This window comes from Curcuma longa, chromosome 11 (assembly GCF_044706935.1).
Source record: "Curcuma longa cultivar G26 ecotype Majalengka, Jawa Barat chromosome 11, ITB_CL_G26_1.1, whole genome shotgun sequence".
In the NCBI taxonomy this organism is placed as follows: domain Eukaryota; kingdom Viridiplantae; phylum Streptophyta; class Magnoliopsida; order Zingiberales; family Zingiberaceae; genus Curcuma; species Curcuma longa.
This window is the reverse complement of record NC_133871.1, coordinates 18,495,060-18,521,028: the sequence shown is the minus strand read 5'-3', so window position 1 is coordinate 18,521,028 and position 25,969 is coordinate 18,495,060. Positions and strand designations below refer to the sequence as shown.

General features: G+C 38.3%; 7 protein-coding genes across 8 annotated transcripts; 3 read left to right on the top strand and 4 right to left on the bottom strand.

The window, feature by feature from the left end:
- Positions 1-348: 348 nt before the first annotated feature.
- LOC141836969 (deSI-like protein At4g17486) lies at positions 349-3,162 on the bottom strand. 2 transcript variants are annotated; one of them, XM_074724458.1, is made up of 4 exons: positions 2,743-3,162; positions 958-1,245; positions 797-883; positions 349-669 (listed from the first exon to the last, which is right to left on the bottom strand). In XM_074724458.1, exons 1-4 carry the CDS (start codon positions 2,912-2,914, stop codon positions 590-592), a joined length of 627 nt encoding a protein of 208 aa, XP_074580559.1. In that variant the 5' UTR covers positions 2,915-3,162; the 3' UTR covers positions 349-589. The 2 variants fall into 2 exon arrangements, with proteins under 2 accessions (XP_074580559.1, XP_074580560.1); XM_074724459.1 differs by having other exon boundaries at positions 797-877.
- Positions 3,163-3,330: 168 nt separating this feature from the next.
- On the bottom strand, positions 3,331-5,302 carry LOC141841781 (pentatricopeptide repeat-containing protein At2g44880). Its single transcript, XM_074729975.1, has one exon. The coding sequence runs from the start codon at positions 5,300-5,302 to the stop codon at positions 3,407-3,409; it is 1,896 nt and encodes a 631-aa protein (XP_074586076.1). The 3' UTR covers positions 3,331-3,406.
- A 1,218-nt stretch (positions 5,303-6,520) lies between these two features.
- On the bottom strand, positions 6,521-7,473 carry LOC141836967 (ethylene-responsive transcription factor ERF105-like). Its single transcript, XM_074724456.1, has one exon. The coding sequence runs from the start codon at positions 7,408-7,410 to the stop codon at positions 6,703-6,705; it is 708 nt and encodes a 235-aa protein (XP_074580557.1). The 5' UTR covers positions 7,411-7,473; the 3' UTR covers positions 6,521-6,702.
- Positions 7,474-9,804: 2,331 nt separating this feature from the next.
- LOC141836968 (ethylene-responsive transcription factor 2-like) lies at positions 9,805-10,657 on the top strand. The gene has a single exon (XM_074724457.1). It carries the CDS (start codon positions 9,921-9,923, stop codon positions 10,551-10,553), a length of 633 nt encoding a protein of 210 aa, XP_074580558.1. The 5' UTR covers positions 9,805-9,920; the 3' UTR covers positions 10,554-10,657.
- Positions 10,658-11,867: 1,210 nt separating this feature from the next.
- LOC141836970 (uncharacterized) lies at positions 11,868-12,765 on the top strand. Its single transcript, XM_074724460.1, has one exon. The coding sequence runs from the start codon at positions 11,970-11,972 to the stop codon at positions 12,474-12,476; it is 507 nt and encodes a 168-aa protein (XP_074580561.1). The 5' UTR covers positions 11,868-11,969; the 3' UTR covers positions 12,477-12,765.
- A 290-nt stretch (positions 12,766-13,055) lies between these two features.
- On the bottom strand, positions 13,056-16,357 carry LOC141836966 (serine/threonine-protein kinase SAPK3-like). Its single transcript, XM_074724455.1, has 9 exons — positions 15,999-16,357; positions 15,656-15,730; positions 14,786-14,887; positions 14,582-14,635; positions 14,412-14,504; positions 14,241-14,333; positions 13,717-13,821; positions 13,535-13,633; positions 13,056-13,455 (listed from the first exon to the last, which is right to left on the bottom strand). Exons 1-9 carry the CDS (start codon positions 16,119-16,121, stop codon positions 13,177-13,179), a joined length of 1,023 nt encoding a protein of 340 aa, XP_074580556.1. The 5' UTR covers positions 16,122-16,357; the 3' UTR covers positions 13,056-13,176.
- Positions 16,358-18,059: 1,702 nt separating this feature from the next.
- On the top strand, positions 18,060-25,358 carry LOC141838397 (calcineurin B-like protein 1). Its single transcript, XM_074725850.1, has 9 exons — positions 18,060-18,221; positions 18,703-18,854; positions 21,291-21,373; positions 22,438-22,497; positions 23,076-23,184; positions 23,260-23,312; positions 24,310-24,390; positions 24,467-24,579; positions 24,983-25,358. Exons 2-9 carry the CDS (start codon positions 18,776-18,778, stop codon positions 25,044-25,046), a joined length of 642 nt encoding a protein of 213 aa, XP_074581951.1. The 5' UTR covers positions 18,060-18,221; positions 18,703-18,775; the 3' UTR covers positions 25,047-25,358.
- The last annotated feature ends 611 nt before the right edge of the window (positions 25,359-25,969 follow it).

The following is a 25,969-nucleotide window of genomic DNA, read 5'->3' as shown; positions in this document are numbered from 1 at the left end:
ATCTGTACGACGTTTCGTTCTAGAAATTGATAACGAAATCGACGATTTTGATCTCGCCAAAATCTCTGATCAACGGATAGAATCACTGTGATGAAAGTCCCTCGGTATATGACGGTATGAATAAATACAGCGAACAGCTTTTGATGGGGCAAAATTACAGATTAAATCTAAAGATGCAAAAGAAGCTTTTAATATCTAAAAAAATCATATTACATAAATCATAATCAAATCGAGTTAGGTTTAGTTTACAGAATGCCATATAGTTACTAAACGTTAAACTCACAAGGGCCATCTTTGTTCTTTGTATGCAAAAGCCACTTGCTCATTCAATCAAATTCATATGCAATGTATTGGAAAGTAGATTGAAGATTTACAAAATATTGCATTTGCCACAGATGATGAAGACTTTAAATTCTGAAACATCAGCCACATGAACAAGAGAAACCAAACAGTTTTTTTTTTTTTTTTTTTTGCAAATAAAACTCAATGGTTAAATCACAAGCAAAGATGAAGACAAGGAAACAAGCTAAAAACAAATCACTTGGCTTCTATCAATTCTTTGGTTTGCTTGTCCTCTGAATGCACAAAATCATTGCTTTGTTTCTTTAAAAGGTGATGAATCTTCCACGAATGCATCTAAGGATGACAAATCGAATATATCTGACCCATCTGCAAACAAGTTTTTGAAATATATAAATATAAATATCAAAAGAAAATTTTGAAGATCAAAAGTAAATGAATTTAGTTTCAGAGAAGCAAAAGAAAAAGTAAACTGTGTAATTGTTTACTGACTCACCGGAAGAAGATAGTCGAGGTGGTAACTCTCCTACTGTACCTGCCCGAATGGTTTGTGGGAGAATGCAGCTGCAACATGATCCTAAAACTTCCCAATCCCCACATCATTTAATGTCTCAATGTTTTGGATTAGATAATATGTTTTTGGATCAGGATACTAACCTAGTTTAGCGAGTCGATTCACCCAGCCTGGAATCCGTTTCCCTGTTAGTTGCGTGCTTACTTCGTCCGTGAAATGGTTGCAGTTCTTGGCAATCAAATGGTAGGTATCCCCATAATACTTCTCAGAAAGATCTTCCATAAATAAGCGAAATTCAGAACGAGACATATTAGTAGTGCCCAACCACACAGTTCGTTTGAATGAAAATCCAGGACAGCTTTTAGGCTCCACTTCAAACACCCCACTCATAGAAAACTCATGAGCTCCGAATCCATATTCTGTGCCATGAGCTTCAAGGAAAAATTAAGAAAAGAATTATGGATCTATAGGAGAGAAAACCGTGAGTGCAAAATAGGCAGAATGAATTTTACAAGGGATTGAATTCATGATCTTAAAAAAATGAACAAATACTAAATGCACTTAGATTTGATGGAAAATTATGGTATATAAATCATCTTAATTTCTCACCTTGCAAATTTCTGTAGCACTTTACTCATCCACATTAATACATTTACCATTATCATCCAGTATTAGTAACATAGATTTGCATAGAGCTAAATAAAGGCATAAGTGCTCTGTAGCCGGCTCTGAATAGTTGGGAAAAAAAAAGTGCTTGAAGTTGATGATGATGACAATACTGAAATCGTTACCCACCTATTGTTGAAAGAATATACTCTCACTTTTTTATGCGTTAATTTTCATCAAGGTGATATATACTACTAACAAGTTGAAGGGATTCAATTTTTTAAAGAAAATCAAAACTGAGAAAAGTAATTTAAAGAAAAGATATGGGATGTCTAGTAAACAAGTAAAATGTTTATGAAATGGGTAAGAAGTCAATTTTGTTAAACTCAGGTGGGTAGAATGCTACAAAGTATTTCCATATGCCAAGATAAAGATGGACAATCTTTCATCAGAGGAAATCATAGTTTTCTTAGATCAAAAAAGCAGTTATCAAGGAATCACCACAATGTTCGGCAAATGATCCTTAATTAACCAACATAAGCAATGAGATTAAGAACAATTATTAAAAGGGACATATATATATATACACACACATTAATTTTGACAAATTCATAATCACAGTAGACAACAACAAATCAACTGAAAAGGTTAGTATTTTCTAAATTGCTAACGGTTAGATATAATGCACATCTACTTTCTTTCAAAAAATAATACGGCAATGAAAGCGGAAAGCCTTGCAACATCCCATTAGTCCTTAGCTCATTCAGTGTTTAAAGAACCTCAATAGGAAAAACAAGAATTAATTAGTAACATTTTAAGAAGTTTTTGAGCCTAAGATCTGTGAGTCTTTGATACATTATTTCAATATGCAGCAGGCATCATTATCATGATGAAATAAATTTACAGTGGTTGAACTATCTCAATAGGAAAAACGAAGAGCAAATTAGTTGAACCAGAAAGATTTATGAGTTTGTGATGCATTTTACCAAAATTCATCTAGAATCAACATTTGATGAAATTCATTAACAGTGGTTGACCTATCTCAATAAGAAAAAAGAAGAGCAAATTAGTTTTATTCTAAGAAGTTGCTGAACCTAAAAGGTTTGCGCGTTTGTGATGCATATTTTCCAACATTGATGAGGCATCATTATTTAATGAAATTCAACTGATTTAAATCCATAGCATATGCAATTTGCAACAGATATGAAAGGGAAATTAATCAAAGTTTATACGAAGGAATACAGTGCCAAATTTTGGTTCCTCGTTGGAATGAAAATAGTAACGGATTGTATTGTATCAAATTTAAGCCATAAAAGACGCACCTTCAATCCCAGAATGGAAGATTCCTAGCCCAAAACAATACAGATAGTTATTCACCGGCGAGATATCGTAAATGTTCAAGTAGATATGCGTCTTGCCGCCGCCTCCATTGCCATCGACGTCCCCATCGATCAACGTCTTGGGGCAGGAAGATTTCGCGACGATCGAGGGCATATTAAACAGGATCCGGCGAAAGAAGAGCGAAAGAGCCCGGGCGACCTAATTCTTCATGCGCATTGCCGTAAACAGAGATCGCACCGGGCCACCACCGGAGGCGGGAGACCGGGCCGGCGGGAACGCGTGGCGCTGTGGAGGTACCCCGCCGCCCGCTCCTTCGCCGATGGAAGGGGAGCAGAGAGACGAGGTGGAAGCTTTTGTTTAATTTTGGAGCGGAAAGCTGAAAGGAGAGGCGGAGGGCGAGGGAGGGGACGAGCCTAGGCTGGTTCCAGCGTCTCACCGCGACAGGAAACAAGCTTTTTAGCGATGCCGTCAGCACGAAGCTGACACGTGGCCCCTGCCTGAGGGATTTGAATTTTCCATTATCCATTTAATTAATTTATAGATAATTAAATTTTCTAAACTAGGACGGGAATGATGGACATCAATTGTATCTAATATTTTGAAGCTATAATTAAAAAAGAATTCAATCAATGATGAATTGTTGCCTCAACGCACAGCAAAAGATGTGCATGGACCTTGCTCCAGAGCATCGAGTTCGAGCTCCCAATCTTCTTCTTCTTCTCGGCCTTCATTTTGCAGCAGCAGCAGCATCTCCCCAAGCACACTGTATATGTTCTTCCACTCAGGGTGGAACTGATCACCTGAAACAAACTCCCAAACATAATTGGCAACCTCAATCACACTGCAACCAGCCTCTCTTTTCCCCCCGAATCTCCTCAATTCTCCCTTGATCCTTTCCACATCCCCCCACCTCTTCAATCGCGCATACAAATTCCTCATCATCACGTAGTTGCTTGTGTTCCATGGTTCGACCTCGTTCGCCTTCCTCAGAGCTCGCTCAGCCCTCTCGACGTCCCCATGGATCACACAAGCATTCAGCAATGAGCTTAGTATGATCCCGTTTGGAAGACATGGCATTTCGGACATCAACTTCTCCGCTTCCTCAAGGAACCCACTTCGCCCCAACAGGTCTACCATGCAACCATAGTGATCGATCCTTCGTTCGATATGAAGTTCCTCCATCTCGTCGAACCACCTCTTGGCTTCGTCCACGAGCCCACCGTGGTTGCAAGCAGACAACACGCCCATTGCTGTGACCTCATTCGGGCGGACTCCACGCCTACGCATTTCATTAAACAGGTTGAGTGCGTCCGTTGCTCGGCCGTTGAGAGCGAGACCGTAGATCATGGAGTTCCAGGCGGGCGGCTCAGTTCTTGGCATTTGGTCGAACACTCTACGTGCCTCGCCGATATCCCCGCATTTCGCGTACATGTCGATCAATGCAGTAGAAACAGTGATCGCCCGGTCTAGCCCGTTCCTTCGAGCATAGTTGTGGATCCATCTGCCAAGATCAATGGCGCCCAAATCGGTAACAGCGGGGAGGACACTGACGAGGGTTACTGCATCAGGCTGAGCAGGGCAGCAACCGCTCTGCAGCTCTCGGAATAATTTCAGTGACCGCTGCGGCTGCCGATTCTGACAATAACCTCCGATCATCGTGTTCCAAGAGTGGAGGTTCCTCTCCGGCATTTCGTCGAACAGCGCACGAGCGGCGTCCATGTCGCCGAGCTTGCAATATCCAGAGATCAAGTTCGTCCAAGTGATCACATTTCTGTCAGGCGTTTCGTCGAACAGCCTTCTTGCAGAAACCATGTCACCTCGCTTGACGAAAACATCGATCATCGCGTTCACGGCGGCCGTGTCCTTATCCGGCATCAGCTGAAACAAATCGATGGCGGCGCCCACGTCGCCACTTCTCGCGTAGCCGACCGTCATCGAGGTCCACGACGGGAGACTCCTGTGAGGCATATCATCGAACACTTTCCGCGCGGACGCCATGTCGCCGTGCTTCGCGTACATGTCGACCAAGGCGGTGGACGCGAAGGCGTTACCGCCAAATCCCATCTTGACGACGTGGGCGTGGATCTGGGGGCCTTCTCCGTGCTCCGGAGAGTCGCCTGTGAGCGAGGCGCAGGCTTTGAGGAGGGAGGGGAAGGTGTGGTCGTCAGGGAAGTTCGCGGGCGGCGCAGTGAGGAGGTCTCTGTAGAGGGCGATGGACTCCCGGAACCCGCGGTTTCGGGAGAGGGCGCGGAGAAAGGAGCTGCAGATGAAAGCGTCGTGTTCGGGGCAGGCGTCGAAGAGGCGGCGAGCGTGGCGGAGGAGGGACTCGGAGGCGATGGGGGAGGCGAGGGCGGCGAGGTCGGAGAAGGCGGTGATGAGGCGGGTGAGGAGGGATAGGTTGGCGTGGATGGCGCCGCGGCGGAGGAGGGAAGCTTGTATTTGGAGGAGGGCGGCGGCGGGAAGGGAAGGGGTTCGCTGGAGAAGGTGGAAGCAGCGCTTCTCGTGGTGGGTCCAGAGCTCGCCCTCACGACCGAATCCCATGCCCTAGTAGCGTCGCGATCACTATGTTTCCACAACTAAATCTATCCCTGGACGCTGTCAATGAAGCGAAGAACTGCAATATCCAGAGTCGCGACATGGTCAACTAATTGGCACACGTGTTAATCTTGGCTGCTCGTAAATAATATTTTAAATAGTAGAGTTTGATTTCGTTATTTTTAAATTAAGTTAGATTTTTTCGACATATATATTAAATGTTTCCTAAGTTTGGAGACACTCGACACGAAATACTTCACTCATAAGGAATCTCTCAAGACGTGAACTGCCCAAGAGACGTGTTCCTCTTTGCCGCGTCAAGAATTATAAGGCATTAATGTTGTCCTTCTCTTCTAGTAAGAATGAGCCCACCAAATGAATACTCTCAACTGTTCTAGGGGACGGATATAGAAATTAAAATTGAGAGCATGAACTTAAAGAGGTGACTTAATTTTGAAGGTCAAAAAGATAAATTGTAATTAGTTAAATAAAAAAAATTTAGACAGTCCATAACAATCTTGTTTAAAACCCGTCTCTATACCCAAAGGAAATTGACCATTGATCGATCCAGGTCCATATGTGATAGAGGTTTCTAATCTTCCCATTGGATCCTCATTTGTCAGGGAGTTAATAGGATTGAAAATTTCTTATCGATATATTTCTGAAAAAATTAGTGTTTTGTTAAATCTTGTGTTTTGATTTTTCTTGATGAAAAAAATTCTAGAAGAGAACATTGTCAAACATCTCCATCTCTATTGTCCTCTTGTCGGTTTCAATCTTTTCTCCCATCACTGTCATGCTTCATTATGAGAGTTAGAAAAAACGAGCAGTTGAAAATAACAAAAGTCAACGGTTTTTTTACAAATAACTATTTAATTTTACTATTTCTTAAATGATAAATAATAAGGAAGATTTCATAACTACTCTAATAATCGATTTAAAAATTAAATAAATAATAATAATAATAATGATTGAATAATAAATTAAAATATCTTTGATAAAAAATTAAAACAGAACACCCCTTCTTAATTTTTACCCTATCTAAATTCCCCTTTAGAAACTAAATCTCTTAAAAATAAAAATAAAAATTAAATAAAATTATAATATAACTAATAAAAAATTAAAAAATTAAACAATCATTTCAGCCAGATTGGTTAATTTTAAATTGATTTAGCCTGATTATTGTATTAAATAAGCTTAAACAATATAAACATTCGAGTTGATTGAGTCAATCCAACTTGGACATTAAATTTAATGAATTGTTGGAACTCATTTAATTCGATTGCGATTAGGTTGCTGTAACCACATGGGCGTTGGGCGTTGTAGAAGACAAATACACACATTCAAGTCGCTAATTTATTACAACTAATTTATTTAACGGTTAATTAAATTTGATTTTTCAACTCTCAGCAGTTCACTAGCAATTGGGCGAAGAACCGCGGCGACAGCGGCGGCACGGCGAACAACCCGCCATTGCTCTCCTCCTCCACATCCCACACGCTGTTCCAGCTCGAAGGCGACAAGGGTCGGACGAGGAGGAGGTCGTCGACCGCCTCCGCATGCGCCGATCGCTCCTTCTTCACCTCCCTCGATTCCTCCGTCTCCATCGATCTCTTCCTTTTTCCCGCCGATGCCGGAGACGGAGGCCGCGTGGGAGGGAGGGGATCCGCCGATTGTCCAGCGGAGCAGCCGATCTCGTTGGGGAAGTTGAGGATGGCCTTGCGGCCGCGCATCTGGAAGGCGGCGCGGTCGTACGCGCGGGCGGCAGCCACGGCGGTGTCGAAGGTCCCGAGCCAGACGCGAGACCCACGGCGACTAGGGTCGCGGATCTCCGCAGCGAACTTGCCCCACGGCCGCAGGCGGACGCCGCGGAACCGCCGGCCGGAGGGAGCACGATCCTCCTCCGCATAGATGGCCCGGGAGGGGGGTACGGCGACGCTGAGGGAGGACCATGGATCGGGAGCGGCGAAGCTGATCATAGGGGCGGCCGGCGAGGGGAAGCGGAAGGATGCAGTGTCGAGGGAAGGCTCTTGAGGGAGGTCGGCGAGGAGGTGCTCGCGGATGAGATCGAGGGCCGCATCGCCGCCGGAGCTCCCGCCGAGAAGTGAGTTCATACTAAAATTAGTAAAGTGCAGATTAAGAGGAGACGGAAAGGCACGAACTCAACGCAGAGAAGGCGTCTTTATGCGGTGGGTATTTATAGGGATAAAATGTTTTTTTTAATGGTGTGGGAAATTAGTGGGACACGACCTTGGTCGCGACTTAGCTCGCTCACTCAGAATATGAACCGGTCATCGAACTGTGGACTCAGCTCACTTTGCAAAATATGAAGCAGTCTTCGAAACAGATATTTGGTCTGTAACTGTACGGAATGAATAGGAAAAACAATATTATTTTTAACTAAAAAAATTATCATTAAAAAGAAAAAGAAAAAAAAAATAATTTATTCCTATCGGTTCAATCCATCCTAGCGGATACATCGACAATTTAATTAGTTTAATTTCAAAATTCAGTGCGAATCAATTGAATAGGAGGATCTCTAACTTGATAACAACACGGCATTCACATCGATAAAGTGATAAGAACGAAATTAAATAAGCAAAGCAGACGAGACGGGTGCTCAATGTACGTGTTCCTTTCCTGTCACTGTCGCTGCTCTTAAACTAAATGGATAAGATCCTTCTTTTTTTATTTTTGAAAATAATAAAAAAAATAAATATTGATCAGCATCAACGGTAACATTCGAACCTGTTTTAATTAACTTATTGATAATTTACGGGAGGAAATGACAAAGGTATTAACTAAAATATTCACAAATTTCCTCAATCGTAGATATGCAGATAGAGAAGTAAAATAAAAAATGACGAAAGAAGATTCCACGACAAAATCTAGCTGTACCAATTTAGATCGAAGCGTACGCATTGACCAGGGGTCAGACCCCGGTTCGAAAGATCTCAGCCGTTCAGATCCATCAAGATTGTAATTCAGCCGACATGGCACTTATTTTGCCCTCTAAGAATATGGTTGAGCCATGTAAATAACAGGATATAACTGACGAAGAGAGCCGTGCATGTGCGATCGTGAGAAAATACTTTTTTAGTTTGTAAATTTTGACATGAATTTACAGTGTCTTTTATTCATCCAATAAATATTACTGTTGATAGATTTTTATGATATTACCCAGAGTGTCCTTATAATTTTTTTTAATCTCATATAAAATATTTTCTCTATTTTTTTGTTTTTATATAATAACAATGCAAATCTTTGAACGAAATATAACACGTATAATATCAAAAACAAACGGCTGCTGATTCTGTGGGATTTAAAAGTAAGGTATTAGTTTTGATGCTTATTCGTTTTGTTAAAGAGTCAAAAAAAAAAAAAAAAAGGAAAACAAAATTAAGGAATTTGGTCAAAGTCAGAAAAGTTTGACTCTGACAACGTTTGATCGTTTCCGAGTAGTTTGACACTTGAAGACATTGGAGAATGTGTTTGACTTCCATCAACTTAAACGTGCGGCTGCATCACAACCGTCGATTCGAACCATTAAAATTACTTAAATGAAAAGTTCTGTAAAATCGTGTTTCATATTCAAATGTCGGCGTTAGCTATTTACAAATTAGATTATCTTAGAAAACTCCTGAGAGTTAAATTAATTAAAGTCAACACAATAATATAATTAATTAATTAAACATAATGTATGAGCTCCAATACAATTGACTGATCTATATTCCCATGATGATCAAAACTAATAAATAGGTGTGCCATTCTTACTCCATCTAAATTATTAACTTAAAAATACACCTTTTTTATTTTAAAATTTTCAATCATGTTTTGTGCATTTCTCTAAGGATTAACTTATCCTATAGTCTACCAATGACTTAATTAATTCAAGATATATATATATATATATAGCATAGCATACATCACCACTACTTAAGGATTTAAAAAATTATAACTTTTGTGGATCTTTGTGAAAAAATTTGACTCTAACTTCGTCATCAACCTCCTTGCGAGTTAATCAAGAGAAACCATAAGAAAAAATTTTTAAAGGAAACCACAAGGAAGGCAGAGAAAGGCCTCCACTTCATTTATTATTCTCCACTACAATTATTTTAAATACAAGGTAGGACTTGAATTTGATAAGACCTCCCATCAAAGCCCAATATTTAATTTACCAAACTTCGATCCACAATATTTTATTTCATTGTTTACTTAATTATTATTTTTTACATAATCTTTGCAACATTTCATGTGCTTGATTACGCAAACAACATGAATCATGGTCATTTTAAAATCATAGATTAAAATTAACATTTGTTTAAATGTGGAATGTTTGGTTAGTTTAAATTGAGTTCTAATCGAAGTATTTAACTACTTAAATAACATTGAGAAAAAGTCATTAATTGTTTACCTTAAAATATGAAGACAATATAATAATTATCTTCACGTGCTAAAATAACAAGGAACCTTCAAAGAAGCACACGAGGCAAGGAGACCGAGAAAGCTTCGAATCGAACCCATCGCCTTCTTCCCCTTCCGCCGATATATAAACCTCCACTCCTTCCCTTTCCTCTCATCGGCCATCGCCATCGCCTCCAGCCGAATACCCTAACACTTAGCCATGTCCCGCAGCGACGACGCCGAGCTCGCCCTCCTCGCCTCCGTCCGGGGTCACCTCCTCGACGATCCCGCTCCTTTTCCGCTTCTTCCGGCCATCGATTGCTCCGGATCCGTGTCCCTTCCTTTCCGCCCCGACGACACCGACGACATGCTCGTCTTCGGTGCCCTCGCCGACGCCTTCCGCTTCGGATGGACCCCCTCGCCCTCATCCGCCGCCGCCCCCGATCCCGCCGCACTGCCGACGATGTCGTCCGTCTCCAGGGGACGGCACTACCGCGGGGTGAGGCAGCGGCCCTGGGGGAAGTTCGCCGCCGAGATCCGCGACCCGGCGCGCAACGGAGCGCGGGTGTGGCTGGGGACGTTCGAGACGGCGGAGGACGCCGGACTCGCTTACGACCGCGCCGCCTACCGGATCCGCGGCGCAAGGGCTCTGCTCAACTTTCCTCACCTCATCGGCTCGGCTGATGATTCGCCTTCCTGGTCTTCTTCCTCTAGTTCTTCCTCAGAAAAGCCCTCGCCCAAGCGGAGGAAGAGAGCGACGGCATCTGCTCCGGTTGCTTTGCCCGCTGATCAGACGGAGATCTTCCCGGAGGCCAAGCAATCGGGTAATGCCAACCATCTCTTGGTAAGCTGAGAGTTGATTTGGTGTTTCAAAATCGGAAATATGATGAAATTTTAGCTGAATTGGTCGAGGGTTTGTTTGTGCGTGTTTTCAATTTGCTCAATTGTTCTTACCAAGCAATAGCGGAAGGAATAATCTGATAACAACATCTTTTGATTGCGCGCCCCTTTTTGAGGAAAATTCCTCAATTGTTCTTATCAAAAAATGAATGATAAATCTCAGTTAGTTGTATTACTCAAGCCAACGGTAGGACATCCGAATTGTGACATGACCGGTTCAGTCCCATGAAAGTTTTCTCCACCGGATGCCACCAGGGTAAATTGGGAAGCGCACGCAGCGGCCAATCCAAATGGCCAGTATCCTTTGATTGCGATCTCCATTTGAAAAAAAATTTATGTAAATACGTTATAGCCGGGGATAATTGTCCTTGGATCATTTAATAATGTCAATATACACCAAGCTTAATAACTTCTTTTCGAATAACACAATTATGGGCCAGACAGGCGTCGGCCTGCTCGCAGCCCATGCGATTGTTTTGAGTCCACCGGTCCGGTTTAAATTGGTAGGGGATGGTCATCGAGTCAAACGTTACTTAATTTATAAAATTGCGGCCCAGTTAAAACCCGGGCATTAGTCAAAGGAGATGACGCAGTAGCTTTGAAATGTTGCATGCCGATAGAAGAAATGAAGTGGCCGTCAACATCGAACGTTGAACAGCATCAACTAGATATTTATTATTCATGCACGGCCAGCACTACCACTGTGCCACTACCATCTCCCCTGATTGCGACGGCTGCAAGATAAACAATATCTTCCTCCGTAGCAAAAGAAAAGATAATAACGTTCAACAACGATTTCTTTAAATGAAAGAAATTTTCTAATTTCTTTGAAGATTCAATTTTTTATTTTTTTAAACAATCTATCACTTAAATATTAATTTAATTATATCGGCATAAACAACATCTTCCCTATTATATCAGCATGAACAATATCTTTCCTACCACCACATCAAGTTGATTTTGATGCACAACAAACTAATTTAAATCATGCATTAAATTCATTGACTTTTTATCGCATTAAAAGTCAAAACGATCTCATCTCCATTCACGTACTACAAAGACATCCATGACCATGAAGCTCGATCACATTAGTTACAGTAGACTTCCACTGAAATTTAAGAAAATAAAAATAATATAATCACTAATTGATAATTGTTTAGTGTAAGAATTTAAAATATAATTTACTTTATCTAAGTAATTGATTAATTGTGTATTTAAAGTAAGTTATATGTTCTATTCAGTTCAGACATGACGATAAGATGGCGGTAGTGGAAGTTTGACACTGCAATATCTTGCTACTTATTATAAATAGCTCGTTAATTAATCCGAAGCACCATCACCAGCAGCTCGCATTCCATAATAAATCATCATGTCTTTCGCCACCACCAATTCCTTCCTCCTCCTCCTCTTCTTCTGGTCAATTCTATGCTTCCAGTTATTTGTAACTGTCTCGAATTCCAGCCCGTCCGACGAGACGGGAGGCGGCGCAACCAGCCCTGAGCAGCCCGCCGGCGGATCCGGCGGCGCTTCCGGCCCCGGGTGGGATTACAGGTGGGGGTGGGGGGCAAGCCAGGGGGCAGGGTGGGGTTATGGCTCCGGCTCCGGCCAAAGCCCTAGTGGAAGTGGGAAGGGGTTCGGGTACGGATACGGGTCTGGATCCGGCTCCGGCTCTGGCTCCGGATTCGGTTACGGGTTCGGTGGAGCGGGCGGAGGCGGTGAGGCTGAGCGAGGAGGAGCATATGGTTACGGAGGTGGATATGGCGGCGGAGCCGGCAGCGAAGGTGGCGGCGGTGGCGGCGGAGGCGGCGGCGGTGGCGGTGGATGGAACTTCCGGGGAGGACGGCCGCCGCAGTTCTCGAATCGTAAATGTTGTTGATGTAAAATGGAGCCTAAAGAACATCACATTATGTCAACCATGAACCTAAAATAACAGTAGATGCCTTTAATAGCAACTATGTTCGATCACATCGTCGTAGGCAGTGCATCTCCATCAACATAACGTCAATACATAGATGAAAATATAAGTCTACTTAGATTTCAAATGGTAACTGTAGTTTCAGTTTAAGTAATGATTCAGATCGGTGAATTGCGTCGCTAAAAGAAGATGCATCCCTGACAAAAATGAGATGCAAGTGGTTTTAAATTAAAAGATGTGGATTGTGATCTATTCTTTATGTTTGAACTATCATGGATGATCGATGATGCTGTTGCAGCTAAAAATCTACTAATTGAGCACTTGCAGTTATGGATTTCTTTATTAGATTTTGACTTTGCTTAAATTCTGAGTTGTGGATTTTTGTACTAATTTTGTTTGCTTCAATCGTGAGTTATGGGCTTCTGTAATAGATTTTGAATTCTTCAGAGCCCAATCAAACTCTTACATCTAATGCTCCCATCATCATCTATTCATCTAGGCGTTGGTGTTTGAATTCTTCTAAAAACAATTAGCTGAGTATAGAGCAAAGGATTCACTCGGTCACTTTTTATTCAGTAACAAGACCTTGTGATTGTTTGATCATGAACGCTTGTTCTTACAGTATTGTTTTCATTATACACGATCGAGAGAGCATGACAAGTCAAATTGGTGCCAAAAAGTCACCACTGCTATCGACTTCAGAGTCTTCGATATCAGCTTCAAGTTCATCAGTTTCTGCTAGCTCTGAAAGTGTATGGCCGGGAGCTGTAGGGCATTCGGATGGCTTCTTAGCTTCTTCGATGATGCGCATTATCTCTTCCACACTTTGAGAAAGTTGATCATTCTCTGTTTGGTAGTTTGTCTTCTCGCTGTTTATAATTTCCTTAGGCAAGTTCTTCAGAAACCATGGATGTTTCTTTATCTCTGGAATTGTGATCCTCTACATACAAACCAAGGTCATTGCCGATGAAAAGAGGAAGTTTGATAAGAAAGAAAATGGAAACGAACAATGAACACACCTTTGATGGGTCGGCAACAAAAATTTGAGATAGAAGTTGCCTGCACTCTGGAGATACGCGTATGTAGTCCGGAATGGAGTAATTGACACTTAATATTCTCTGTTTCAATGTCATTGCTAACAAAAATTACTGAAAAGAACTATGAGAAAGTGAGTACAGATCATTGTTTTGAGAAAACTAACACTGATAGTCTTCCTGAAATTTCTCGGATCTTCTGGATCCTCAAATGGGTACGAGCCAACTAACATTACATACAATGTGACACCGCAAGACCAAACATCTGCAATCTAGAGTCAAGAAGAAATAACATCTCTGCTGTTATGAAAATAAGGACAAAAAAACCAGAACTCTGCAAGCTTAGAAGAAATATAAAAAACCCGTAAAGCTGAGGCAGTAGGAATGATTAAACAGATTGAAGCAATTATATAGAACATAACATTCCCCTAATTTTCATACTAACATCCTGATATCAGACATGTTTAAGAAGACTAAGTGAGATTCAATTTGTATGCTTGAATCACGTTAACTTATTCACTGCTACTGGCTTGGTAAATCCTTTTTCAAACAATTTTCCTACCAAACTAATGAGAATAGTCTTAAAATAATTCTTAAACACATCACGATCATGATTGGAAGGTTTCATTTTCTGTCACAAACACACATCTAGTGTTCGAACAATATATATGGAATTACGCATTAAATTTACCTTTCCGTCATATTCTTTTCTTGACAGAACCTCTGGTGCAATGTAAGCAGGAGTGCCTACTGTTGACTTGGGCTGTGAATGCAACAAGGCAGACTGCAAGACAAGGGCAGACATACTAATCAACTTTAGCATTGAAATTGACAGAAAGGCATAATCAGCAGATTAGTTCACCTTTGAGTACCCAAAGTCGCATATTTTAACACGCGGTGTAGGACTTCCATCCAAGAGAGTGTTCTCAAGTTTAAGATCACGGTGACAGATTTCCTGGAAAAAAAAAGACAGGTTACTGACTGACTACGTTCTCCCTAGAAGAATTCAGATCAAACATAAATGTGATGTACCATAGAATGACAATAGCTGATTCCTGATACCAGCTGCTGAAAAAAGAACCTTGCCTGTTGAATACAAGAAAAAAGGGTTGCACAGAGAAATTATAACTAAGCATGAGCTAATATATACAAAATACACACACCAAAAAAAAAGAGAGAGAAAGAGTTGGATGTGATGTTCTTGACACAAGAAAACATGTTAAGCACTTAGATAACCTCATCTTCACTAAACCGACCGGCATTGCATATTCTTTCAAAGAGTTCACCGCCAGCAGCATATTCCATAACTATCGCTAGGTGTGTTGGCGTCAGCACCACCTGTAAGAAACCATCTCTTCAGTAAATGATAACATTTTATGAACTCAAAGTCTCTAATAATAACTTAATTGCACAAGTAGACATGAGAAATTCTTTTCATGTTTTTTTTTCCTTAGTATATTCACATGCATATTTAATAAATAAATGTTTGACTACAAGAAACATTTTCTCTCAGCTAGATAATTGAATCTACAGGTAAATCAAGGTCGAAGCTCATCATAGAGGTTCTCATTATGCCTAGTGGAAAAGAGCCTCTGTATAGTTTCTTAATGTCTGAATATTTGCACATGATTGCAATATTACATAGCTTAGATGACAGTGTCTAGAGCATAAGATACAGGACCAATAGACCATTAAGCCATGAAACTAAGAATAATATAGGTATTTTACTGCGAAATAAGAAGGAAACAGATTGAAAAAATATTTGAAAACCTAGACAGCAAGAAAGAAACAGCAAGAGGAGAATTCTGTAATAGATGCTTTAAAATAGAAAAATAGTATCATTGTGCATTTATAACCGGAAGTTGAATGGAGTAACAGTAAGGTGTTTGCAACACACAGTTAAAAACTACTCACCAACGCATATACAAGAACAAGATACATCACACAAGAAAACTAGAGATGAACTTTAATCTTAATCCTTGTAGTTAACAACATAATAATGGTGGGCTATCCACATTTCAAAAATCTAAAAAAGAAAAATCATCAGTCGTGACTTCTGAAACATGAACTACCTGTGAAAATAAAATACGAAAGTCCAGTTTCTACCTCCTTAAACCGCACAATATTTGGATGCCTCAATGACCTGTGGTTAATTATTTCTCGTTGTACATGCTCATCAATCTGAAGAAAATGAAGGGAATCATTCAGCTTCAAAGATATACAAGCCACAACTTCACACAAGAATTTTAACAAAAATAAACGTTTCAACTCTTGAATCAAACGCTCTAGCAGATATCAAACAGTCAAGAAGTCTCCAACACGTCAATCGCACTAGAAAACTGGAAGAAAAAAAAAAGGCTCCCAAAAGCAAAAGAAACCAAGAAGAAATATTTCATAGAACGATTTAACCACAAGGACAGAATCTTTTCCCACAAGATTCTTTCTTTACCTTCTTCCCTCTTTCAATATACTTGACGGCGACGAGCTCCCCTGTCCTTTTATCCTTCACCAACCTCGCCACCGCAAAATTCCCGGCTCCCAGATCCTTCAGCGGCTCGTACCTCTCCTCCATCCCTCCAACCCCGAGGCAATTACCTAAAGGTTGCAAATTGACAACTCTTGGATCAGGCAACTGATCGAACACCACCGGGGTCGATAAATCGGTCGTCGATCCAATAGTTGCCTTCCACAGAGGGGCACGTTAGGAAGACGGAGAGGGCTCGGCTACGGGCAACACCGCCTCCGGGACACGCGTAGCGGGCGGACAAGGTGGGTGGGAGTTGGTGGTGATGGCTGATGGGTCGCGATCGTTAAGAATTGAAGGTCGCTTTAAGGAGGGCCATCGAAGGGCCTAAGCTCGTTACAGTGTCGCTGCTTGACTAAAAGTAGTGCACTGTCCTGGTTCATTTGTTCTCTTCGAGTCTGGATCCTGTGCAATGGGAGTTCGAAATAGTGATCTTCAAATTTAGATTGTACTTACTTGGAAAGAAGTAACAAGGTGATTTTTTTTTAAAATCATTATTTCTTTCTTATTTAATTAGAAGAATGTCACGTTATCAATTTGTTTTAAATAATTCTAATTCTACTTCTAAATAAATTTGAGGGGCATGTGGAAGGAAATTCAGCAATTTTAGGGTGGTAAATAACATTTTGCTTATTTCATAAATGGAACATTAATGGCTAGCTCCGCGTGTCCCTTTGCATTTATTAACTACTTACACCAACAAATTCAGCAATTTGACCACCCTTTCTTTACATTATCCAAAAAAAGAGAGACCAATTGACTTTTTTTTAAGATAATGTTTTGTAAAGAGAATGACGGAGGATGAATCTTTTTTTTTTTTTGAATGGATAAGTTTAAAGATAAATTAGGAGTAATAAATAAATTATATTTATTATCGTTATGAATGCCATTTCTTTGATGCATAAAAATAAATTATAAACAAATGAATTTTTATCACTTTTTAAATTCTCTAAATCACCATCAAATTTAGGATAGCTACTTAGCGTTCTCAAAGTCCAAGCCCAAAAAATTAAGCCCAACCTAAAGAATTATAGAACAAACTTAATCGTAATTAATTAATTAGTTAATTAATTCAAAATCAAAGTGATGTCCGCTCGGTCTTAAACTATTTTAAACTTATCATGCACGCCAATTTAAAAGAACTTTCAATCTCCCAAATATTTTATGAACAGAATAGTCAACCATCAATAGGTTGTATTATTTGAGATTTTAATCCACAAATTAATTCATGCAGTAAGCAATGACACAATATTTTTGAAGCTAAGGATTTAGATAATCTTTTCTCACCTTAAATTTATACAGATTTAGAATTTTAACATCATAATCTAATTAATTTAAAACGTTAACAAGCTGATTTATAAATTAGATTAATATAATTCTTTAAAAAATGATAATTTTATTTAAACAATAAAATCTCTCTCTGAATTATTTAAAAATTTAAGAGTCCTCCCTCTAATTCATGGAGCAAAATAATGCTTTATTGTATTTTTTTCACAATTAAAAATTTTAATCTAGAAATTAACTTATATGAATAAATATGGACAAAATGTGTCCTTTATTTTCATTTTCATTAAAAGGCCATCTTAATTTTTAAAAATATTAAAATAATATCTATCTTATTTTTTTAATCTTAAATACGTAATATTTTTATTCTTTGATTTAAAAAAAAACTCTGCCCTTTTTATTTTTTCCTAATAAATATTATATTAATCAAGAATAATCTAAGGAAACTAGTATAGAATATATTCTTAGAGTTTGACTTTTAAGTTTATTTTTATTAATTAATTTTTAAAAAATAAAGAGCAATTGCCTAAATATTTTCTTTTTTGTCCCATATAATTATTTTATTAATTAGCCATCCTGTCCTTAAAAATCCTCTCATCCACCCACCCTCTCTTAGTCTTACTTGATGCTAATAAAATAAAAATAATAAAATAAAATAAAAGCCACGAAAACCACCGACCAACCAATCAGCGATCCCGTGGAGCGAATCCAAATTCCAAACAGGCGGAGTCACTCTCGGAAGAGAAAAGGGGACAGAGTTTGCCTTCCGTCGCTTGTGTTTGTTTCGCTTTCTCCTCGATCTCCCTCTCCGCTTCCCTTGATTGCGTCGCTTCCTTCGTCGAGGTCCTCATGGAAACCCATCAGGTCGGCTGCATCCGAATTTTATCAGGGATCGGTTAAGGAAGGTTTCGATTTTGTTTCTCGTTCTGATTCGATCCTAGCTCTGGTTGTACGTTGTTTTGAGAATTTATTGCTCAAGATTGTTTATTTATTTTGGCTGTATCGAGTTTTGAAACTGTTGTTTGGTATATTTTTTTTGTTTATCTTTGTTTTGCCGCTTTTGGTATTTATAATTTTGTATACTTAGATAATAAAAAAAATAGGTTGTTTTCCTATGGTAGATGTATTTTTTTATGGTTTTAGTTGTCATTACACCGTTTTGTGCATAAAGCTTTGAGCTTCAGCTGTTGTTACTTTGATTCCTCTCTTTGGTCCCGGAAAAAGGCTTCTGCTTTATTAATCTACGGTTAGCTGATGTAGTTGCGAAGACCTAGGAGATAGTTGGTTTGGTTTTCTTTTTCTGTTAAATGATTGTAATTTTTTTCCTTTTATTTTCTGATTGCAGCCGAATTGGCTGGATCATCGGGATGGTTGCGTGCTGTGAATTCAAGGCCCAGGGCGGTTTGTAACTGCTTTAAATGGGCTGTTTTCAGTCTAAGAGTCGAAGGCAATTCCCAGGATATGAGGACCCCGTTCTTCTGGCTTCTCAGACAGCATGTTACTTTTTTTTTAACTTTCAGAACTGAGCTTTGTCTTGATTTTGATTGAAATAAAGTGAATTTTTCTTCAAATTGCTTCTTCAATTCAGGCATTGAAGTGATAAAATGCTATTGGTATCGTTTTTATCTTCTGTTAGTCACTGGGATTGAATACCATGGGTGACAACAAAAACTAGCGTTCATTGTTAGTGAGACAAAACACAAGTTCTCTTTCATTGAGAAGAGTATCCTTCTTTTCTTGGAAGATGATAAAGAGGAGTAATCGTTTGAGGTTAAAGTTGACTTGGTCATTACTGTAAACACATTACATAAATATGGTCCATAACTCTTTTCCTTACTCCTATAACCTTGGTCTAACCCCTATCAGATAAACTCATTCCTAATACCTTAGTCCACCGTGGACCAACTTCCTATAAGAACCAATTACAATTATGACACTGCCACTTGTCCAAGTAACAACATTGCTCTTGTGGATTTAGAGTCCCAGATGATTCAATTGACTCATCCTTAGTCGAATTTGTTGCTGAATTTGCAATGAAGCACATAACATCTCATGCTTAGTAAAATCATTTCTGTTTTTTATAACACATGCTCGATGTGACTTCAAATAGTCGGGGCAAACATGGCTAGCCAACCTCAAATAATTGGGACAACACAGCTTGATGATGAAGATGATTTGCTTGATGTGACTCACTGTGAAAAGAGTTTGAATTTAAGCTGTATCTATGTTACTTTTGAATAATGTTTATCCCTTTTTATATACTAGCTCTTTAAGTGATGGAGGGCGGTTTTGAGGATTTTCTGGTTTGTATCCCTGAGATGGATCAGATGGAGTCAACTGTTTGAAAGAGATGGCTGGAGTAAGAGAACTTGAGCAGGAATTCTGGAAAGAGAAATTTGCCAGAATATGCCAAGTGAATTACATGAAATTATATATGTGACAGAAAAAGAATTTCTGAAGCTATAAATTGCATAATTTCGATCGATAGATTTACTTCATATTTATAGGTTTGAGCATATAATGATTGAGTTGGCCTCATTTACATGTTGGCATGTTGAGATTGGTTGGCCATTAAATCGAGTGTGTCATGATTTCAAGTAACTAAATCTATTGATGTTATATTGAGATCTTGTTTCAGTTTTCTTTTGGCTAGTGACATGACAACTTAAAATGGATGCAATAATTCTTCATTCAACATCCTTAAAGTGATTTTCTCATATAAGGTGGTGTCAGATGCCCAAGTCCCATTATGGAAGTTTAGAGAACCTGAATCACTTTGTTTGGGGTCCTACTTCTTTGAGTGAACAACTCAGTCAAATGATAGTTTGTGGTGTCTAAGAGAGCAAGTGGGTTGGGATATGAAGAAAACAGTTTGTTTGACTTGAAGGTCATCAGTCAGAGTTTAATTGGTCCACAAGGTCTGAACCTATTTCCTCATCAATAAAATAGGATCACAGTAACATCTTAATTTAGAAATTTCAGTTTTCTTTCTTTAGTATGTGTTCATCTTTGATAGGGTAAAATGTTGTATTGTATTTCCCTTCTTTCTATTTGTATTATACCTCCTTTTCTTTAATTTTCTTGTTCAATATAATCATATATGAAATGCAGCAACATGTCTCAATTACCAAACTCAATCAGTCTCATCATGTTTGATGAGAATGAGACACATAAGCCACTCGGAGAAAAATCTTGCCCATTAATCATCTGAGTTAGGTCACTTGGGAGGAAAACTTTGACGGGGGTATCTTCCTTTTTCCTCCTCCACACCATTGCTATTATGAGCTAAAGCTAGCAATTGGTTAGGACTTGGAATAAGTTAATATGAGTTAGAATTATCATTTTTAAGCCTATTGACCTATGCTATCTAATCCATGTGCTCTTCTATTGTCTTTACCACTGGAAGGGAAGGAGCCTGTAGAGAGGGGGAGTTAAAATTACCATTTTTAAGTGAAGACATCTGATGCCACTGACTTGGACTATCTGATCGATGTTTTCTTCTATCGTCTATATCACTGGAAGGGAAGGAGCTCACACAGAGTTGGAGAAAGAGGATTAAGAATATTAAGGTTTATGATGGCGAGGGGGCGGAGATCACACCATCATATCAAACTTGCAGCTTCACTATAAAAGGGATTAAAGAGGAAATCCTAATCTAGGAGAAAAACCTGTTTTGTATTGTGTTATTCCAGTAAAAAAACATTGCAATAGAAATATTACAGCCATATATATATATAAAACCCTCCTGGATGGCATATATGGGTGAAGCATATTGTGATCTAAGCTGTTATTTCTCTTACTGGTTTGATTTACTCATGTGATAGATAATGCATTTGATGATTTCTAGATGTCATTTTTGTTGTAATTCACTTCTGTTAGTTTTTTGATGGAAGATAAGTTGTGGCAGTACTTATATATATTATACAATTACAGTCACTGTCAGTGAAGTTGAAGCATTGTTTGAACTGTTCAAGAGCATTAGCAGTTCTGTGATAGATGATGGATTAATCAATAAGGTAAACAAAAGTTTGCTATTTGTTCCTGCTCTCTTTTGTTTTCATTATGTTCTTGAGCTTTATTTTCTTTGATGATTAGTTATTTGTATTGCTGACCCCACTTAGTGGGATAAAGGCTTCGTTGTTGTTGTTGCATTAGTTATTTTAATGAATTTTCTTGATACCGGCTTTCATAAATGATTTCATCATTTCATGTTCTCTTGAATGACTAGATTGGATTTTTGGTTTTCCTTTTTGTTGCCATAGTCACCAAAGTTTTTTTTTTTCTGAAACATAATGCTCAAAACTGGTGCTTTTGATTAGATGCTGATTACAGGTGAAATTATGATGCTAGGGTTGGACAGGGTCAGTCATGCACCTCTTGCAAATATGTAAACTAATTTCTATAGTTATTGGAGGGTAAATGGCTGAGTTTTACATTTTTTTGCCTACAACAAACAATACGTGACTATTTGGATAGAATACTTGTGTGTTTCATAACTTTCTGGCTTTGTATTGATTGCTGAGAGCCCCAGATGGGATTCTTTACTTCAATACATATAATTAGCTAGTTACTAATACAATTGCTTTGCAGATAATTTATATTTGGCTTGACCTACCAATATTGGCTATGTTCACAGCAGACACTTTCCTGTATTTTGATCAATGTAACCATTTTCTCACTCCATCTGATGAAATTTGAGCAAGCTACGCTGATGCTTTGCAATATCTAGAATTTGCTTTTATTGTAGCTTTATCAATTCAAGTGCAATTTGAGATATTCATAATTTTCTCTTAGCTATTATGGATGTCAAAAGCTATATTTAAACTTCGCTTAGGTTGGTTGATGATGTTGTTGATTTTCTGTTATTTCCTAGTAAATTTGCTATATATATATTTTCAGTAGAGCTCATGTTTTGCATTCCCTATCTTGATTATATGGTCAGTTAGTGTCTGTTTGTCTTGCTAATTGCTTTGTGTATGCTGACTACTTATGGTGATCTGGTGAAGTTCCTTTGTAAAGCAATAAAACTCTTATTTACCATTTAGAGTGTCTTGATTTGCATGTGTTTTATATTGTGCAGGAAGAGTTCCAACTTGCATTATTTAAGACTGGAAAGAGGGAAAATCTTTTCGCAAACAGGGTACAATGTTACGGAGAGCTCCTTGTTCATACTATATATTTTTTTTTCAACATTTTTGCATTAATTGATGTGTGAATTTGTAGCAATATAATATTGTGATCACTAATACTAACTTCTTCTCCCTCATGCTCCTCTCATCGGTCACCATGAGTTGAGGAATAGCAAGGTTTACAAACTAGAGAAAGGTTGTACATATCAGTTTGAGAGGTCAACATTCTAAATAACGAAATCATGTTTTGGTCGGATTAAGAACATGGATTGTAAAAAATTCTGATGCCTTATTCTCCTCCAAAGCATATTAACAATGGCCTCAAAATTTCAGAATATAAAAATCTTTTTTTGGGACATTCCCCTTCATTGTTGGTTGTGACAACATGCCACTACAGTGTAGATGCTGGTAACAAAGGGTGCCTCCATGAGTTTCTCACAGGACTTGCAACATGCCACTTCCTAGTTATTTTGATTTCTTGGTTTTAGACATCTAATTAATAAAAAATGCTATAAATTAGTTAAATCACTGTTGTTCTTTATATCTAGATACTATTTGGCTAGTTATCAATTTATAAGCCTCGTTGCAGATCTTTGATCTATTTGATGTCAAGCAAAAAGGTGTTATTGATTTTGAAGATTTTGTTCAAGGTCTGAATGTTTTTCATCCAAATGCCCCACATGAAGATAAAGTTGATTGTAAGTATTTATCGTTTTCTTTGGGAACCTTAGACTGACTAAGAACCTTATTGCAAACTCCATTTGATTCTACAGTTTCCTTCAAGCTTTATGATTTGGATGGTACAGGTTTCATTGAAAGGAAAGAGGTATGTTGATATTCTTTGAATGGCTAATGTGTTGATTATAACATGGATTATGAGCAGTTAGAAGATGCTGGATGTGCCCGTTTAGAAGGCCTTATAAACTGAACTCTTTACCTTTGAACTTCAATTCTGTTCTCAACTGCCTGAATTTATTTATCTATTTTCTATGGGTTTGAGTCACGGAATTTACCTTTGTAATATGCTTTTACTGTGTTTTTTTGTTCATCATGCATATAACACAGGAGTAACACATCTTGTTTTTATTTTTCCTACAAGTGAACCATTGAGAACATGGAGAGGAAACTATTTGAGAAAAAAGAACCATGTCAGTACATTTTATTGAAGTTGTGAATATATATGGCTTGGAAGGTAGTAAACATTTAGCGATGACAATTTGCTCTTCTCCCATGAGGAACAGTTCTGACCGAACTTGATTGAGGCTGCCCCCACCCTGAAACATAAATGGCGCAGGATAGTATAAAAAAAATTAACATGCATATGTGGAGCAGGGTGGGAATAAGTTAGAACTTTCTTGCTCCAATCGGTCCACCCTACACCCTATATATATATATATCTGATTTTACATTTTATTACCCTCTCCGAAATTGCTTTGTTTCTCAAGCGAGTCAGGGTTGGGATGTAGAAGAGTTTTTCTTCCTCACTCTAAGAAATTAGTTCCAAGGAAATGGCTATCTGTGTAAGTTTTTAAGAACATACCCTGCAGTCACAAATCAAGATTAAGATGAAAACTTATGAATCTGATCTTCATATTATGAACCTTTTTCTTTTCCTTGCTTCATGTCCGTTTCCTTACTCTGTAACTTGCGGAATCATAGTGGTCAAGATCTGAAGCATATGCTAAGTTTGCCTAAGGAAGCACTAATTAAGGTTCATGCACTTTATGACTAATCTGATTGATTAAAGCATCATCTAAGAATTGGGTGATGTTTTATTTATGACATATTGATACATGGTCCTTGCTGTTTCATCCGGCTTCCAGGTGAAGCAGATGCTGATTGCTCTGCTATCTGAATCAGAGATGAGATTGGCTGATGAGGTTGTGGAGTCTATCCTAGATAAGGTTTGCTGCCACGTCTAATTTCATAACATGAGAAGCTAGCAAAAACTCTAATGATCCCAACATTTTTCCTGAACAGACATTCCTAGAAGCTGATGCAAATCAGGATGGAAAAATAGATAAAACCGAATGGGAAAATTTTGTTTCTTGTAATCCATCGTTAATGAAGATTATGACCCTACCATATCTCAGGCAAGTCATTCTGCTGTCAGCAAAATTGTACGCATTGTAGCTGAGGATGCCTTGTGCAGCAATAACTTTGTATTTCTTTCACAGTTCTGCACAAATACCAAAGTTATTAAAATGATAAAGATTAAACTCTTGATCTTTCTTCCATAGTTTAAAATCTTTTTTCATATTGTCACCTAATTTGTAAAGCATTTGTGTTTTATGTGAGAAATTAGATGAAACACGCCCTAAATTTCACAGTTATTACATTAGAGAAACTTTGACCAAAAGGATTCTTTTTGTAGCAATCAATAACTTCTGTGAGAGACTTAAGCCACATGATCAGTATGCTATTTTGATTATTAATACATGTGCAAAAGCAGTTCAATCATACCTTCTCATAACCTGATGCATGTTGAATGTGCAGGGACATAACTACAACTTTCCCAAGTTTTGTATTCTATTCTGAGGTCGAAGACATTGCTACTTGAGGAGTGTTGGCTTAACATAGACAAGGAGATTTCAAAACAATAGCGCAGCTGCTGTTCCATGAAGTACAAGAACAAACTACCTATGAACTGATTGCCATTCTGTTAAAGTTTCTAGCCACAGCTTTATGATGCGTTTGTATTTGTATTGAACGACTGCTAGTGATTTGAATGCACTTGCGAGATCTGAGGATGATATCTAAATGCGTATGCATATGATCTCTCAGTAACTTTGACCCTGCCAAATTTGATGTGGAAGTTTATGAATTATTCCACAAGGTTATACAAGTTTTTGTTGGTACCTTTTCTTCTGAATCTATGTTGTTGTAAATGCACTCTGAATTTTGAATCTATATGCTGTTCTTCTGTATTGTTTCTAGAGACATAAATCCACTCTTTTATTTCTAAAAGTTAATGAAATGAATTAATTAGGTAGAGAGTGTTTAAATTGCACAGTGAAAATTACTTTAGAGAAGGATTTGATTCACTCTGTCAATGAAACTTATGCTGAATTAATCTCGCTTAACTTGCAATCTAATAATAAAAGGCTCAGAAGAAATTAAGATTAAAGTTAGTTAAACACTTTTCAGTGAAACGCCACCTATTTTGCTTGACATGACTATTTAATCAACTCATTTTATTAAAAAAATATACTCTTTTCTTATTTTTCATATTTTGAATATGTAGATTAAATTATTTATAAAATATTAACAACTATGAATACCTAATTAATATTCTAACAATCAATTAACATAGCAATAATTTTACTTATGTTATAAACATTTTTATATCCTCCTCGTGATAATTTAGTTCCAATGCAGATTAGTTGATATAATAGATTTAATATGTCAAATTAAGATTATATAGATTTATAAAAGGCAAAAAATTGAAAGAATTTCATTTTATTTTTCATATAGTAGTTTTGT